Source organism: Cyanistes caeruleus, chromosome 29 (assembly GCF_971803275.1).
Source record: "Cyanistes caeruleus chromosome 29, bCyaCae1.hap1.1, whole genome shotgun sequence".
Lineage (NCBI taxonomy): Eukaryota > Metazoa > Chordata > Aves > Passeriformes > Paridae > Cyanistes > Cyanistes caeruleus.
In genome coordinates this window covers 3,938,159-3,952,879 of record NC_141729.1, presented here as the reverse complement: position 1 = coordinate 3,952,879, position 14,721 = coordinate 3,938,159, and the positions used below count along the sequence as shown (strand labels likewise).

At 45.1% G+C, this 14,721-nt stretch overlaps 1 protein-coding gene across 4 annotated transcripts in view; it reads right to left on the bottom strand.

Annotated features, from left to right (window-relative positions):
* The window catches only part of LOC111938873 (tetraspanin-15-like), a 38,008-nt gene that overhangs the window by 5,731 nt on the left and 17,556 nt on the right, over positions 1-14,721 (bottom strand). Inside the window, exons 2-9 of one of the 4 annotated variants that reach the window (XM_086865467.1) lie at positions 14,544-14,611; positions 12,396-12,600; positions 10,244-10,429; positions 7,433-7,507; positions 5,655-5,750; positions 3,855-3,968; positions 1,191-1,244; positions 487-603 (exon numbers count right to left, since the gene is read on the bottom strand). In XM_086865467.1, the coding sequence (XP_086721593.1) occupies positions 487-603; positions 1,191-1,244; positions 3,855-3,968; positions 5,655-5,750; positions 7,433-7,507; positions 10,244-10,429; positions 12,396-12,476 (723 nt within the window). In that variant the 5' untranslated portion in view covers positions 12,477-12,600; positions 14,544-14,611. Of the gene's footprint in view, positions 1-486; positions 604-1,190; positions 1,245-3,854; positions 3,969-5,654; positions 5,751-7,432; positions 7,508-10,243; positions 10,430-12,395; positions 12,601-14,543; positions 14,710-14,721 lie in introns of those variants that run through there. The other 3 variants (XM_023940822.2, XM_086865469.1, XM_086865466.1) reach the window with 3 other exon arrangements.

The following is a 14,721-nucleotide window of genomic DNA, read 5'->3' as shown; positions in this document are numbered from 1 at the left end:
GTTCCTGGGGATGGAAGGAGGAATTCCTGCCGTGAGGATGGGCTGCGGAGCCCAGGGCGTTTCTTGGGAATTTTTTACATTCCTGTGATTTTTTTTTGGGACAATTTGGCAAAAAAACCTCAGCAGAGAGAGGGAAAAAGGGAAAAATCCCCTTAATCCAGATGGGGAGAATTCGGGAAAGGTTTTTTTTTGGGAATGCTCAAAGCCTGGGATTTCGGGAAGTGTCCCCTGCTGTGGGATGGGATTCGAGGCGCCTTCCCACCCAAACCATTCCAGGATTCCCCGAGCTGGGTCTGGAAAATCCATCGAATCCATGGAATCTCCGTGTTTTTTCCAAGAGGGAAAGCCCCCAGCTGATGCCAGACTTTTTTTTTTGGGAAGTGAGACCTCACCTCCGGAATCTCCGGAATTCCGGGATTCAGGCCGGGTCTCCCCAGCTGGGAATTCCGGGAATTCCGGGAATTCCGGGAATGATTCAGGCCATACCTGAGGCAGCAGCAGGGAGCAGACGATGGCCAAGGTGGCCTGGAAGTTGTCCTTGAGCCAGAGCCCCACGGCGTGGATGCAGCCCCGGACGTGGATGGTGCCGAGCAGCTCCAGGCGCTGGAGAGCGGAGACAGGATACCAAATTCCCGCCGGATTCCCAGGAAACGCGGCCCCCACCCCGGGAGTTTTGGCGGGAAAAACCTCGGATTGGGGTTTTTTGGCCCAAATCACCGCCCCAGGGGGAGAGATTTTTGTTCTCACACTTGCAGGGGAAGTTTCAGAGCCGTTGTTGGGATTAAATCCCAAATTTTGGGGCTCTGAGTGGGATCCTGGACCATCAAATTCCCTCGGGCCTCTCCAAGCTGGGAATTCCCGCATTTCTGCTGGGAATTCTGCCAGGAATTCCCACATTTCTGCACCTGGAGGATCCCTGAATGGATCCTGGGCTGATCCCTCCGCCCTCGAGCTCCGCCCTTTTTCCACAGGGAAGGTTTAAGGGAATTCCCAGGTGGGAATCCCCGGGCACCAAAATTCCAGGGAAAAAGCCCCAAAACTGAGTTTGGAGCAGCTGCATCCCAGCCTTGCTCGGGAACGGGAATTCCTGCAGGGAGCGCTTGATTTTCGGGATTTGGGGGGAAGAAGGAGCGGGAAATTCCCAAAAATTCCCAAAATTTCCCCAAAATTCCCAAAAATTCCAAGGTCACCTCCTTGTCCAGGGCACGGTACCCGCACAGGGTGTTCACCACTCCTCCGGGAGCCTGCGGAGAAAGGGAACGGATTCATCCCGGGAAAGGCGACGGAAAACACCAGAAATCCAAACAAAACCGGGAATTCCAGCGGGACAATCGGGACCCCCCTGACTTTGGGGTCTTGAGGGCAAATCCCAACCCAAACCATTCCAGGATTCCGGAGCCGGGCTGGGAGAGCTGGGAATGTTCCCCTGGAGAAGGGGAAGGATCCAGGGGGAGCTTCCAGAACATTCCAGGACCTGGAGGGGCTCCAGGAGAGCTGGGAATGTTCCCCTGGAGAAGGGGAAGGATTCAGGGAGAGCTTCCAGAACATTCCAGGGCCTGGAGGGGCTCCAGGAGAGCTGGGAATGTTCCCCTGGAGAAGGGGAAGGATCCAGGGAGAGCTTCCAGAACATTCCAGGGCCTGGAGGGGCTCCAGAGGGGTTGGGATAAGGGATGGAGGGACAGGACACAGGGAATGGGGAGATTGGATTTGGGATGGAAGGAGGGTGGGGATGGAATTCCCAGAGGATCCGTGGCTGCCCCTGGATCCCTGGGAATGCCCCAGGCCAGGCTGGATCCCCCTGGAATTGTCCCTGTGGGTGGCCCTGGATGGGATTTACGGTCAGGAAATTCCCAGGATTTGGCTTTCCCTGATTCTTTTCCTGGAATTCTGGGGCTGTGCAGGGATGATTCCTTAACGAACGAGGCCAAATCCATCTCCAGGAAATTCCGGAGGTGAGGTTTCACTTCCCAAAAAAAAACTCTGGCATCAGCTGGGGGCTTTCCCTCTTGGAAAAGACATGGAGATTCCATGGATTCGATGGATTTTCCAGACCCAGCTCGGGGAATCCTGGAATGGTTTGGGTGGGAAGGGGCCTCGAATCCCATCCCACATCAGGGGACACTTCCCGAAATCCCAGGCTTTGAGCATTCCCAAAAAAAACCTTTCCCGAATTCTCCCCCTCTGGATTAAGGGAATTTTTCCCTTTTTCCCTCTCCCCGCTGAGGTTTTTTTTTGCCAAATTGTCCCAAAAAAAATCACAGGAATGTAAAAAATTCCCAAGAAACGCCCTGGGCTCCGCAGCCCATCCTCACGGCAGGAATTCCTCCTTCCATCCCCAGGAACCTCGGGATTAATCAAGGCCCTGATTAGAGAGGATCTCAAATCTGCATCTCATTTGCATACCAGGCTAATTAAACCCCTTCACATTTCCCTCTTTTTCCATTAAAATCCCCCGGAACAATGAGGGATTGATGAGGAATTTTCCTTGCGAGGGCCAGGGCTCGGATCCGGCACCGACATTCCGGGAGATCCGGGAGCTTGAGCCGGTTCTGGAATTTTCCAGACTTTTTGGGATATTTGGAGTTTTCCCCCGGATCCTGAGGTTTTATCCTCGGATGGAGGAATTCCGTGGGATTAAACGATTCGGGCTCGGAGAAAATCCCGGCTTGGTTTGGATTCCCAAATGTGGGAAGCTCTGGAATTCTGCTCCCTCCGGAGCCTGGAATTCCAGCTTTTCCTGATCCCAGGGATCCAGAGTGATCCAGAACCCTCCTGGCAGAAAATTCCTCCAAAATCACACCATTCCCCAAAAAATCTCCTCGCTGGGAGAATTTTGGTGTTTTCCATAAATAAATATTCCTATTTCTTCTCTCTTGCTGAAATTCCCTCCAATCTTTTTCCAGGTGGGAATGTTGCAAACCCTCTGCAGCATAATAATATATATTATATATATTTAATATATAATATAAATATAATATTTATATTATAATATATTTATATTATATTATATTATATATTTATATTATATTATATATTTATATTATATTATATATTTATATTATAATATGTATTTATATTATGTTTAAATTTAATATTATATTTATATATAAAAATATATTTATATTTAATATTTATATTTAATATATATAATAGAGCATAATAATAAATATTATAATATATAATAAATAAATATTTCTATTTCTCTTCTCCCACCAAAATTCCCTCAAACCCGAATCCCTTTGGCATGGGAAAAACAGCAGGAAGGGGGAAATTCCCGGGAATTTTGGTGTTTTCCATAAATAAATAAATATTTCATAATAATAAAATAAACATTAATAATAAATATTTCGTAAATAATAATGATTTCATAAATAAGAAATATTTCATAAGTAAATATAATAATATTTCATAAATATAAAATAATAAATATAATATTAATATAATATAAATATAATAGAGATAATATATATTTATATAATATATTTATATATTAATATTAATATATTTATATAATGGAAATATAATATAATATAATATAATATAATATAATATAATATAATATAATATAATATAATGTAAATATAAAGATAAAGATAAAGATAAAGATAAAGATAAAGATAAAGATAAATATAAATATAAATATAAATATAAATATAAATAAAAAGTTTCATAAATAAATATAATAAATTAATATAATTAATATTCCATAAATAAATATTTCAGCTGTCACAGAGAAAAACGTGGGAAGGGGGAAATTCCCGGGAATTTTGATGTTTTCCATAAATAAACACTCCTATTTCAGCTGGCATGGGAAAAGCAGTGGGAAGGGGGAAATTGCCGGGAACGCGGCTCACCGCGCGGACGCAGCAGGAATGCGGCACCCCGCAGGCCAGGGCGCCGCTGCCGTTGCACCAGTGGTAGCGGTTCACTTCCCAATCCCGGAATTCGTCCCCTCCGCAGCAGGAAAACTGCGGGAAAAACAGCGGGAGAGGATGAGGCGGGGAGCTGGATAATCCCTGGAATTGCAGGGGGAAAAAAACGGGAAGGGATTCCCGCTGCAAAGGGATTTGGGGAGAAATTCCTCCCTGGGAAGGTGGGGAAGGGAAGGGGTGGAATTCCCAGGGAATTCTGCAGCTCTGGAGCACCGGGAAAAAGCCTTAAAAATCCTGGGAAAGGGGTTTGGAATTGCCCTGCTGGCCATGGATTCCCATGGATAACGGGAGAGAATTCACTGGGATAAGGGGAAGGAATTCCTCCCTGTGAGGTGGGGAAGGGTTGGGATGGAATTCCCAGAAAAACCGGAGCCTTTGGAAGCGTCCAAGGCCGGGCTGGAACAAGCTGGGATAAGGGAAGGAGTCCCTGCCCTGGAATTTTTCCTGGAATTTTCCCAGGAATTCCAGGAAAACCAGGAATTTTCCCATCCCAAACCACCCCAAAATTCCAACCCAATCCCCATTCCCGCTTCCCATTTTTTCCCCGCTCCCAGGGAAGCTGAACTGTCAAAAAAATTGGGAATTTTTTCCCATTTATCCCCTTTTGGGAGGGATTCGGATCCATCCGTGGGATCAGCCTCATCCACATTCCCACGGTTTAATTCCAGGTGACAAATCCATCTTTTCCCGAGGGATGGATTTGGGGGCTCTCAGCCATTCCCACAAAATCCCGATCGGGATTTCTCTTCCTGTCAGGAGAAATTGGGATCAAATCCTGCAGCTACAAAGGGAAAAAAATTCAAACAAAAATCCCTTTTTTTTTTGGCTTTTCCTTCTTTTCCCGCAGCGAGGATCAAAAAAAAATTCCAATCAAAGTCACTCCGTGTCCTCCACGGAATAAAAATGAGCCTCGGGAAGCAGCTCGTCCCTCCTCGCGGAAAACAATCGGAATTTGGAAAATCCTGGAATGGAAATGTTGGAGTGCTTGGAAAAGCAGGGGAAAAAAAAATGCATTTTCCTCATTTTTTTTAAGCATTATTTTGGGGTTTTTGGGAGGGGTTTTTTTTTCCCAAGGAAAAGCGGGAAAAAATTCTCGGGATCTTCCTGTTCTGCTCCATCCTGGATTTACAATCCCTGGATTCCCACTTGGAATTCCGGGATTTCTTTTGGTCCGGAGGAGGGGGAGAAGATCCCAAAAAAATGCACGGAAAAAGGGGAGGAAAATCCCAAAGGGAAGCAGGAGGTGGGGAAAATGGCGGGAAAAAAACATGGAATGGTGGGAAAATGCCATGGAATGATGGGAAAAAGAACATGGAATTATGGGAAAAAAACCAATGGAATTATGGGAAAAATCCATGGAATTATGGGGAAAAGCCATGGAATTATGGGAAAAAACATGGAATGATGGGAAAATGCCATGGAATGGCGGGAAAACGCCATGGAATGATGGGAAAAACGCCATGGAATGGAAATATCCCGGCACAATCCAAGTCTGGGAACAGCCAAAACTCCTCCCAAATTCCAGGATAATTCCAAAAAAAATCCCCCTGGGCTGAGCTCGGCGAGGCAAAACCCGGCAAAAAAATTCCCACAGAAAACCCCAACGGGCTGAAAATATCCAAGGGAAAAACCCCAGGGATGGGAACGACTGAAAATCCCAGGAAAATGGGGCGTGGGATTGACAATTCCCTGGAAAACTTCTCCCCTTTTCCGCATCCAAACCTTTTCCTGCACAAAATCCAGGATATTTTTGAAGTCCAGGTCGTCGTAGTAGTGCCGGATTCCCTCCTGGATGTTGGAGTGGAAAACCTCATTCATCTGGGAACCAAAAAAATTGGGAAAACTCAGGGAAAACGGCACAAAATTCCACGTTTTTCACAGCTGGCGCCAAAGGAAGAATTTTTCCCCATCCCAAGGTGATTTCCCGGGGTAAAATCCATCATTTTGGAGCTGCCTGGATTCGTTCCCGGCACATCCGAGCGCACCAAAGGAATTTTTATCATCCTGATTTTTCCTGCTTCGTTTAATTTGATCCCAAACTCCTCGATCCCACGGAAAATCGGGAATTTTGAACCTTGGCTGAGGGTTCTGCTGCCTCAGGAGGGGGAAATGAGCTCCGAGAGGGGAATTATCCATGGAAAAATATTCCAGAGGTGGAACAGGAGCCCGGATCCTTCCTGATCCCGAGAAATCCCTCAGAATTCCAGCAGGGAATGGCGTGGATGAGCTGGGGCTGGCACTTCAAGGAATTCATGGAATTAGGGATGGAATTTTGGGATGCCTGGGAACGTTCCCGGGAAGGCTCCGAGTGTCCAGGGCGGATTCTCCGCTCGATTCCCAAAAAAAACGGGAACGCTAATGGAGGGAAAAGAGGAATTTTCCCGGAGTTTGGAACAGCTGGAAAAAGAGAGGGAAGAGGAAAATCCGATTTTCCGAGACACCGGGATGGGAAAATGAAAGGTTGGGAAGAGCGGGAGCAGGGAGGGAATTCGGGATTCCCGGGAATTCGGGATATTTTCATTCCTGGTTTTCACCGTTTCCCGCTGGTTTCTCCCCTGGAAAGGCTCATCCCAATTCCATTCCCGGGAATGACGACTCCTCTTTTGGGAATAAATATTCCAAATTTTTTGGGGGGGGGGATTTGAGGTTTTTTTGGGAATCCCTCTGGAATTCAATCCCGGTTTTCCAGGTGGGAGTTGAACCTCCCCACAATCCCAACCCCATTAATCCCCCCGGCCTCATTTGCATATCAACGAAGCTGATTTGCATATCGAGCCACAGAATTAATTCCCGGTCACGGCTGATTTAATCTGAAATCCAATTAATTCCGGGATTTGGGAGCCGATGAACATCCGTCGCTCCAGAGGCGGATTTGCGCTTCCGACAATTCCAGGTCGGATTTGCCCCTCCCCCCTTCCTCCCTCTCTCATTGTTCGGGGTTTAATGAACTTTTGATATCGCCCCCAATTAAATCCCAATTAATCCTCAATCAACTGACGTTTGGAGGTGCCCGGAATTCCAGCCCGGGGAATTGCAAGTCCGGTTTTGGGAATAACAATTCCATGTTTGGGAATAACAACTTGATTTTTGGGAATGACAATTCAATTTTCAGGAATGACAACTCCACGTTTGGGAATGATAATCTGATTTTTGGGAACGACAATATGATTTTTGGGAATACCCATTCGATTTTTGGGAATACCCATTCGATTTTTGGGAATTCCATGGTCAGGAATACCCATGCGATTTTTGGGAATGACAATTCAATTTTCAGGAATGACAGTTCCATGTTTGGGAATGATAATCTGATTTTTGGGAACGACAATATGATTTTTGGGAATAACCATTCAATTTTTGGGAATAACCATTCAATTTTTGGGAATAACCATTCAGTTTTTTGGGAATAACCATTCAATTTTTGGGAATAACCATTCAGTTTTTTGGGAATGCCAACTGAATTCCCGGGATTTCCGGGTCCCTGGAGGTGACCCCGCTCCCACCTTGTTCTCGAAGATGATTTCCATGAGGATCAGCAGCAGCTCCGTCAGGAAGATCAGCAGGAGCACCCAGAAGAACTGGAATGAGGAAATGATGGATTACCCCAGATCCAACAGGGGACACCAAGGAAACAAGGAATTCTTCATTGGAATTCCAGTTTTCCCGGGAATTTTGGCCGTGTCTCCATCCCGGAGAGGATGGAGAGGGGCCTGAGGGTCTTCCCTGGCACAAAGCTCCAAACAAATTCCGGATTTCAAGGAGAAACTTCCCAAGGAAATCTCTCTCCGGCTCTGGATGCTGAGTCAGGAAGAGCTGCTCGATTCCAATTCAATTAACGCGGCCGCTAACGAGCCCATCCATCCTAATTCCCAAGAAACGACAACAAATTCCCGCAGAAACCTCGGGAATGAGAAACCCCTCCCTTAACGAGCTCCGTGGTTTTGTTCCTTGTTCATTGTTCCCAAATCTGGATATCCCAACCCCACATTTGGGCGGTTTCGTTCCCTCCGGAGCGCGAATCCCACGGGATGGGAGTTTCCAGAACATCGATCCTGAGGATTTTGGGGATGTCGGGAAGCGCCTGTTCCCTGTGGAGAAACGGGAGCGGAGGCGGGAGATGGATGGAGCTTTCAGCCGCTCCGAGCGGGCACAAATCATCCGGAATTCCAGAGGGAATTCCACGGCTCCGGGGGGAAACGAGGCCGGAACCTTTGAAACACGAATCCCTGATCATTTGAAACACAAATCCAGGATTAAACACGATCCTGGATCCTTCTAAAGAAGATTCCCAAATCCTTTAAAACACAAATCCAAATTAAAACATGATCCCAAATCCTTTAAAACACAAATCCAAATTAAAACATGATCCCAAATCCTTTCAAACTCAAACCCCAAATCCTTTAAAACACAAATCCCAAATCCTTTAAAACACAAATCCAGATCCAAACACAATTCCAGATCCAAACACAATCCCAAACCTTTGTAAACACAAATTCCCATCCTTTAAACACAAACCTGGATCCTTTTAAATCCCAAATCCTTTAAAACTCAAATCCCAAATCCTTTAAAACTCAAATCCTGGATCCTTTTGGACAGAAATCCTGGATCCTCTAAAACACAAATCCAGATCCTTTAAAACTCAAATCTCAAATCCTTTAAAACACAAATCCAGATCCAAACACAAATCCAGATCCAAACACAATCCCAAACCTTTGTAGGCAAAAATTCCTGATCCTTTAAACACAGACCTGGATCCTTTTAAATCCCAAATCCTGTAAAATCCCAAATCCCTTAAAATTCAAATCCCAAATCCTTTAAAACTCAAACCCTGGATCCTTTTGGACAGAAATCCTGAATCCTTTAAAACACAATTCCAGATCCAAACACAATCCCAAACCTTTGTAAACACAAATTCCCATCCTTTAAACACAAACCTGGATCCTTTTAAATCCCAAATCCCTTAAAATTCAAATCCCAAATCCTTTAAAACTCAAATCCCAAATCCTTTAAAACACAAATCCAGATCCAAACACAATTCTAGATCCAAACACAATCCCAAACCTTTGTAGGCAAAAATTCCTGATCCTTTAAACACAGACCTGGATCCTTTTAAATCCCAAATCCCTTAAAATTCAGATCCCAAATCCTTTAAAACTCAAACCCCGGATGCTTTAAAACACAATTTCCTCGTTTTTCCATAAAAAGCCCCAAAAGCCGCAGCTGCCGGGCCCAGCTCGGCTCCAAGAGCTCCTCCAGCTCCTCTTCCCTTGATTGCTTTTGTTCCCGGGATTTATCCTGGAAAAGCCAATTCCCGATCCGCACAAAGGCTCTGATTGATCATTCCCGGATTTTCACCTCCCCATTCCCACAAAACCCCGGCCCGGCCAGGGAGGCGGAGCCGCTTTTCCTTGGGAATTCGCTTCTCCTTGGGAATTCGCTTCTCCTTGGGAATTCGCATCCCGGGATGGACCCCGGGAGGGAAAAAAAATGGTGGGAATTCCGGATCCTTCTGGAATTGCCTCCTGGAAACCCCCCCCCAGACATGGAGGTGACTCTGGATCCATGGAATTCCTTCCTGGAAGTTCTCAAACCATGGAGATGACTCCAAATCCATGGAATTCCCTCCTAAAGACCTCCCAGACGTGGTTTTGATTCTGGATCCATGGAATTCCCTCCTGGAAATTCCCAAACCATGGAGATGACTCCAGATCCATGGAATTCCCTCCTGGAAATTCCCAGATCATGGAGATGACTCCAAATCCATGGAATTCCCTCCCCAGGATTCCCAAATCATGGAGATGATTTTGAATCCATGGAATTCCCTCCTGGAAATTCCCAAACCATGGAGACGACTCCAGATCCATGGAATTCCCTCCCCAGGATTCCCAAATCATGGAGATGATTTTGAATCCATGAAATTCCCTCCTGGAAATTCTCAGATCATGGAGATGACTCCAGATCCATGGAATTCCCTCCAAGCCCATGGAGATGACTCCGGATCCATGGAATTCCCTCCTGGAAATTCCCAAACCATGGTTTTGACTCCGGATCCATGGAATTCCCGGGCTCCCAGCCCATGGTTTTGACTCCGGATCCATAGAATTCCCTGCTGGAAATTCCCAAACCGTGGTTTTGACTCCAGATCCATGGAATTCCCTCCCAGCCCACGTTTTTGACTCCGGATCCATGGAATTCCCTCCTGGAAATTCTCAAACCACGTTTTTGACTCTGGATCCATGGAATTCCCTCCCAGCCCACGTTTTTGACTCCGGATCCATGGAATTCCCGGGCTCCCGGCCCACGCCGACCCTCACCATCCTCAGCAGGGTCCGGTTGTCGCGGAGGCTCCCGACCATTCCCACGAAGGACACCAGGAACACGGTGATTCCCAGCAGGAGCAGCAGCACGGCCGGAGCCAGGAAAATCCCTTCCAGGGTTTTGTGCCGCTGCCGCTCCACCTCGGCGTAGATCCCCACGCTCAGGATCAGCAGCCCCAGGATCTGCAGGGATTGATGGGATTTTCTGGGATTTTCGGGGATTTTTTGGGATTTTCAGGGATTTTTTTTTTATTTTCTGGGATTTTGGGGGGGATTTTCTGGGATTTTTTTTTATTATTTTCTGGGATTTTCTGGGATTTTTTTTTTTATTTTTTGGGATTTTCAGCGATTTTTTTGGGATTTTCTGGGATTTTTTGGGGATTTTCTGGGGTTTTCAGGGATTTTATTTTGGATTTTCTGGGATTTTTTTTTTTATTTTCTGGAATTTTCTGGGATTTTGGGGGATTTTTTTTTTATTTTCAGAGATTTTTTTTATTTTCAGGGATTTTTTTGGGATTTTCAGGGGTTTTTTTTATTTTCAGGGATTTTTTTTGGGATTTTCAGGGATTTTCTGGGATTTTCAAGGATTTTTGGGGATTTTCAGGGATTTTCAGGGATTTTTTGGGAATTTGTTTTGTATTTTCAGGGATTTTTTGGGGAACCCTAACCCATCCCCTCTCAGTTTTGTGGGAATTTTCCATATTTTTAAATATTTTTGAATTTTCCAAGGAAAGAGTGGAAGTTTTTTTTGGGGAAAAAAAATCCCAAATCTTCGGGAAACCCCAAATTCCCAGATTTAAAACCTCTCTCTGCCTCATCCCAGGCTCCTTCCCGGATTTTTTCCAAAAAAAAACCCCTCGGGATTTGATTCCAAGGAGCCAAAATTCCCAAGGGAATTCCTCCAAAATCCTGCTTTGACTGGGAAAAACAACCCCATGGGGGTTAATGAGGCTGGGAGGAATTAATTATGCAAATGAGGCCGGAATTAGGTCAGGCTGAAAGGCCTCGGGAGCCTCAGGATTCCAGAGAATTCCTTGGAGAGGAATTCCCGCTTGGGAAGATCCAAAATGGGGCTTTTTTCCCGTTTTTTGGGCAAATCCGAGCTGGATAATTCCCAAAATTCCCCCCCCCAAAAAAATTTGGGAATTATCCCAGGGTTTATCCAGGATTCCCAAAGTGGAATCAGGAGGAAAATCCCGATTTTCCAAAATCCTCTGGGGGACCCCAAATCTTGGGATTTTTCCCAGATTTGTTGGGAATGTCGCACGAATCTCACCCAAATCTCCAACCTGAGCCAGAAACACGGGAAAAAAATCGGGAATTTTGGGGATTTCTGGGAATGTCACAGAGGTCTGGACACCTCGGAGCTTTCCCAGCAGAAAAAAACCTGGAAAATCCGGGAGATATTCCCCAAAAAAATTCAATTTTTGGGTGATTTTTAGCGAGAGCGGGGCCGAGCTCCGAAATAAATCGAAATCAATTAAAATGTAATTAAAAAATTATGAAAAATTTATGAAAATGAAATGAAAATTTTATGAAAATGAAATGAAAATGAAATTAAAATCATTTCCTGCAGAGGAATTTCCGCTCCCACCTGAGAATTCGGCCCCGCCCCTCTCTTGTTCCACCCCCAGCAGGAAAATATTTGGAAATAAATTCGGAATTCCCTAAAATCAACCCAAAAAAAAAAAAAAAGAGATCCCAAAGCGGGCGGAATTCCTGGATTTTCCCCTCCTCATTCCCGCAGGTGTTTTGGCCTCCCAGGTGAGGAAAATCGCTTTATTTGGGATTTTTTTCCCAATAAAAACACCCTCGGTGTGGGAAAAAATCGGAATTTCGCCTTTTTTTTGGGAAGGGGTGAGGCTTGGAAAAGCCCCCAAAAAATCGGATTTTTGCCCCAAAATCGCCCTGAGGAGCCGCGAGTTTTCCTCGAGGATTTGGGATTTTGGGAAATTTGGAAAAGCCAAAAATGAGCTGGGAAAAACCGAATCCACTTTTGGGGGGGGGGGGGGGAAACAGCGGGAAAAAGTGGGAAAAACACGGAGAAAAGCGGGAAAAACATGGAGAAACGCGGGAAAAAATAGGGAAAAATGGGGAAAAAATGGGGAAAAATAGGGAAAAAATGGGAAAAATTGGGAAAAGAACGTACCGAGAAGAGCGTGGAGTAGGCGGAGAGCGCGAATTTGATGCCGTAATAATAAAAATGGGAATCTCGGCAGGTCCGGCCCATCCCGGCCGCTCTTCCCGGCTCATTCCCGGTTGGAATTCACGCCGGGAATTTGAACTTGGACGATTTCCGCCAGGAGGGAGCGGCGGATTTTTTAACCCTTCCAAGGATCCAGGGATGGAAATTGCTGCCGGGATGGAGGGAAAAGGGAATTTTTATCCCGGGATTTCACTGAGGGATCGCCCCGCGCTTCCTCTGGCTCTGGAATTCTTTTGGATTCCCACGGATTTTGGGATATTTGGATTTTTCTGGGATTTTTTTTTTTTTTTTAATTTTTTTTCCTGGTTTTTTTTTAATGTTTTCATCCAGGCGGATCCGGATGGGAAAGGTTGGAGAGGTTTGTGCTGAGCTGGGGTGGCACAGAGCAGGGGTGCTTTGGGGTTTTGGGGGATTTTTTTTGGTTTTTGGGGATTTTTGGGGGTTTTGGGGATTTTTTGGGGATTTTTTGGGATTTTTTGGGGTTTTTTGGGTCAGGCCACTTTCCCTTTTTAACCTCCCTTCCTACCCAGCTGTAAAATTCCCTTTGCAGAGAGCTCCTTAAATTCCCTTTTATTTCTATTTTTATTTTTATTTCTATTTTTATTTTTATTACTATTCCTATTTATATTTATATTTTTATTTCTGGTTTTATTTCTATTTTTATTTCTATTTCTATTTTTATTCCTATTTTTATTCCTATTTTTATTTTTATATCTATTTCTATTTCTATTTCTATTCCTATTTTTACTTCTATTTCTATTTTTTTTTAATTTTTTATTTTATTTCCCCCTCTTTTCCCCCAAGGAATTAAAATCCAATTTCCTTTCCCTGCCGGAGAAGGAGAAATTCCGGCAGGGGAAATTCTCCCGTTCCACCCTCGGGGACAAACGAGCAGAAACCGACCTGGAACGATCCATTTATCCCATCGATTATCCCATTGATTATCCCATTGATTATCCCATTGATTTATCCCATTGATTATCCCATTGATTACCCCATTGATTTATCCCATTGATTATCCCATTGATTACCCCATTGATTTATCCCATTGATTTATCCCATTGATTATCCCATTGATTATCCCATTGATTATCCCATTGATTATGCCATTGATTATCCCATTGATTTATCCCATCGATTTATCCCATCGATTATCCCATCGATTATCCCATTGATTATCCCATCGATTATCCCATTGATTATCCCATCGATTATCCCATCGATTATCCCATCGATTATCCCATCGATTACCCCATCGATTACCCCATTGATTATCCCATTGATTATGCCATTGATTATCCCATTGATTATCCCATCGATTATCCCATCGATTATCCCATTTATTTATCCCATTTATTTATCCCATTGATTATCCCATTGATGGGAAAAGGGGAAAAAAGGGAGGAAAAGGGAAAAGGAAAGGGGGAAAAGGGGGGAAAAGGGAGGAAAGGAAAAGGGAAAAGGGGAAAAAAGGGGGAAGGGGGAGAAGGAAAAAAAGGGGGAAAGGAAAAGGGAAAAGGGGAGGAAAAAGAAAAGGGAAAAGGAAAAAAAAAACTGCAAAACCTCCAAGTGCCGGTTTGGGGGCGGTTCCCAATCCCAAATCCCGGTTTGGGGGAGATTCCCAATCCCAAATCCCAGTCTGGGGGCGGTTCCCAATCCCAAATCCTCATTTGGGGGAGATTCCCAATCCCAAATCCTGGTTTGGGGGCGGTTCCCAATCCCAAATCCCAGTTTGGGGGCGGTTCCCAATCCCAAATCTCGGTCTGGGGGCGGTTCCCAATCCCAAATCCAGATTTGGGGGCAGTTCCCAATCCCAAATCCCGGTTTGGGGGTGGTTCCCAATCCCAAATCCCAGTCTGGGGGCAGTTCCCAATCCCAAATCCCGGTTTGGGGGAGATTCCCAATCCCAAATCCCGGTTTGGGGGCATCTCCCAATCCCAAATCCCAGTCTGGGGACGGTTCCCATTCTCGGACCCCTCTGGATCCCCCTGGAAACGCCTGGAACAAACCTCGGGATCGGCCTGGCCCCAACCACCCACCCGGCAGCCAAGAATTCCAGAAGTTTCCATCCCCAATTCCTCCGGGATTTACCTGGAGCGGCTCCTCTTCCCGGCAAAATCCGGGATTTGGGATCATCCCCGGGCCATCCCTGCAGGAAACTCCATGGAGAGGGAATTTTATGGAAGGAATTTCATGGAAGGAATTTAATTTCCAGATTTTTTTAATTTTTTTTTTATTTTTTTATTAATTATATTATATTATATATATT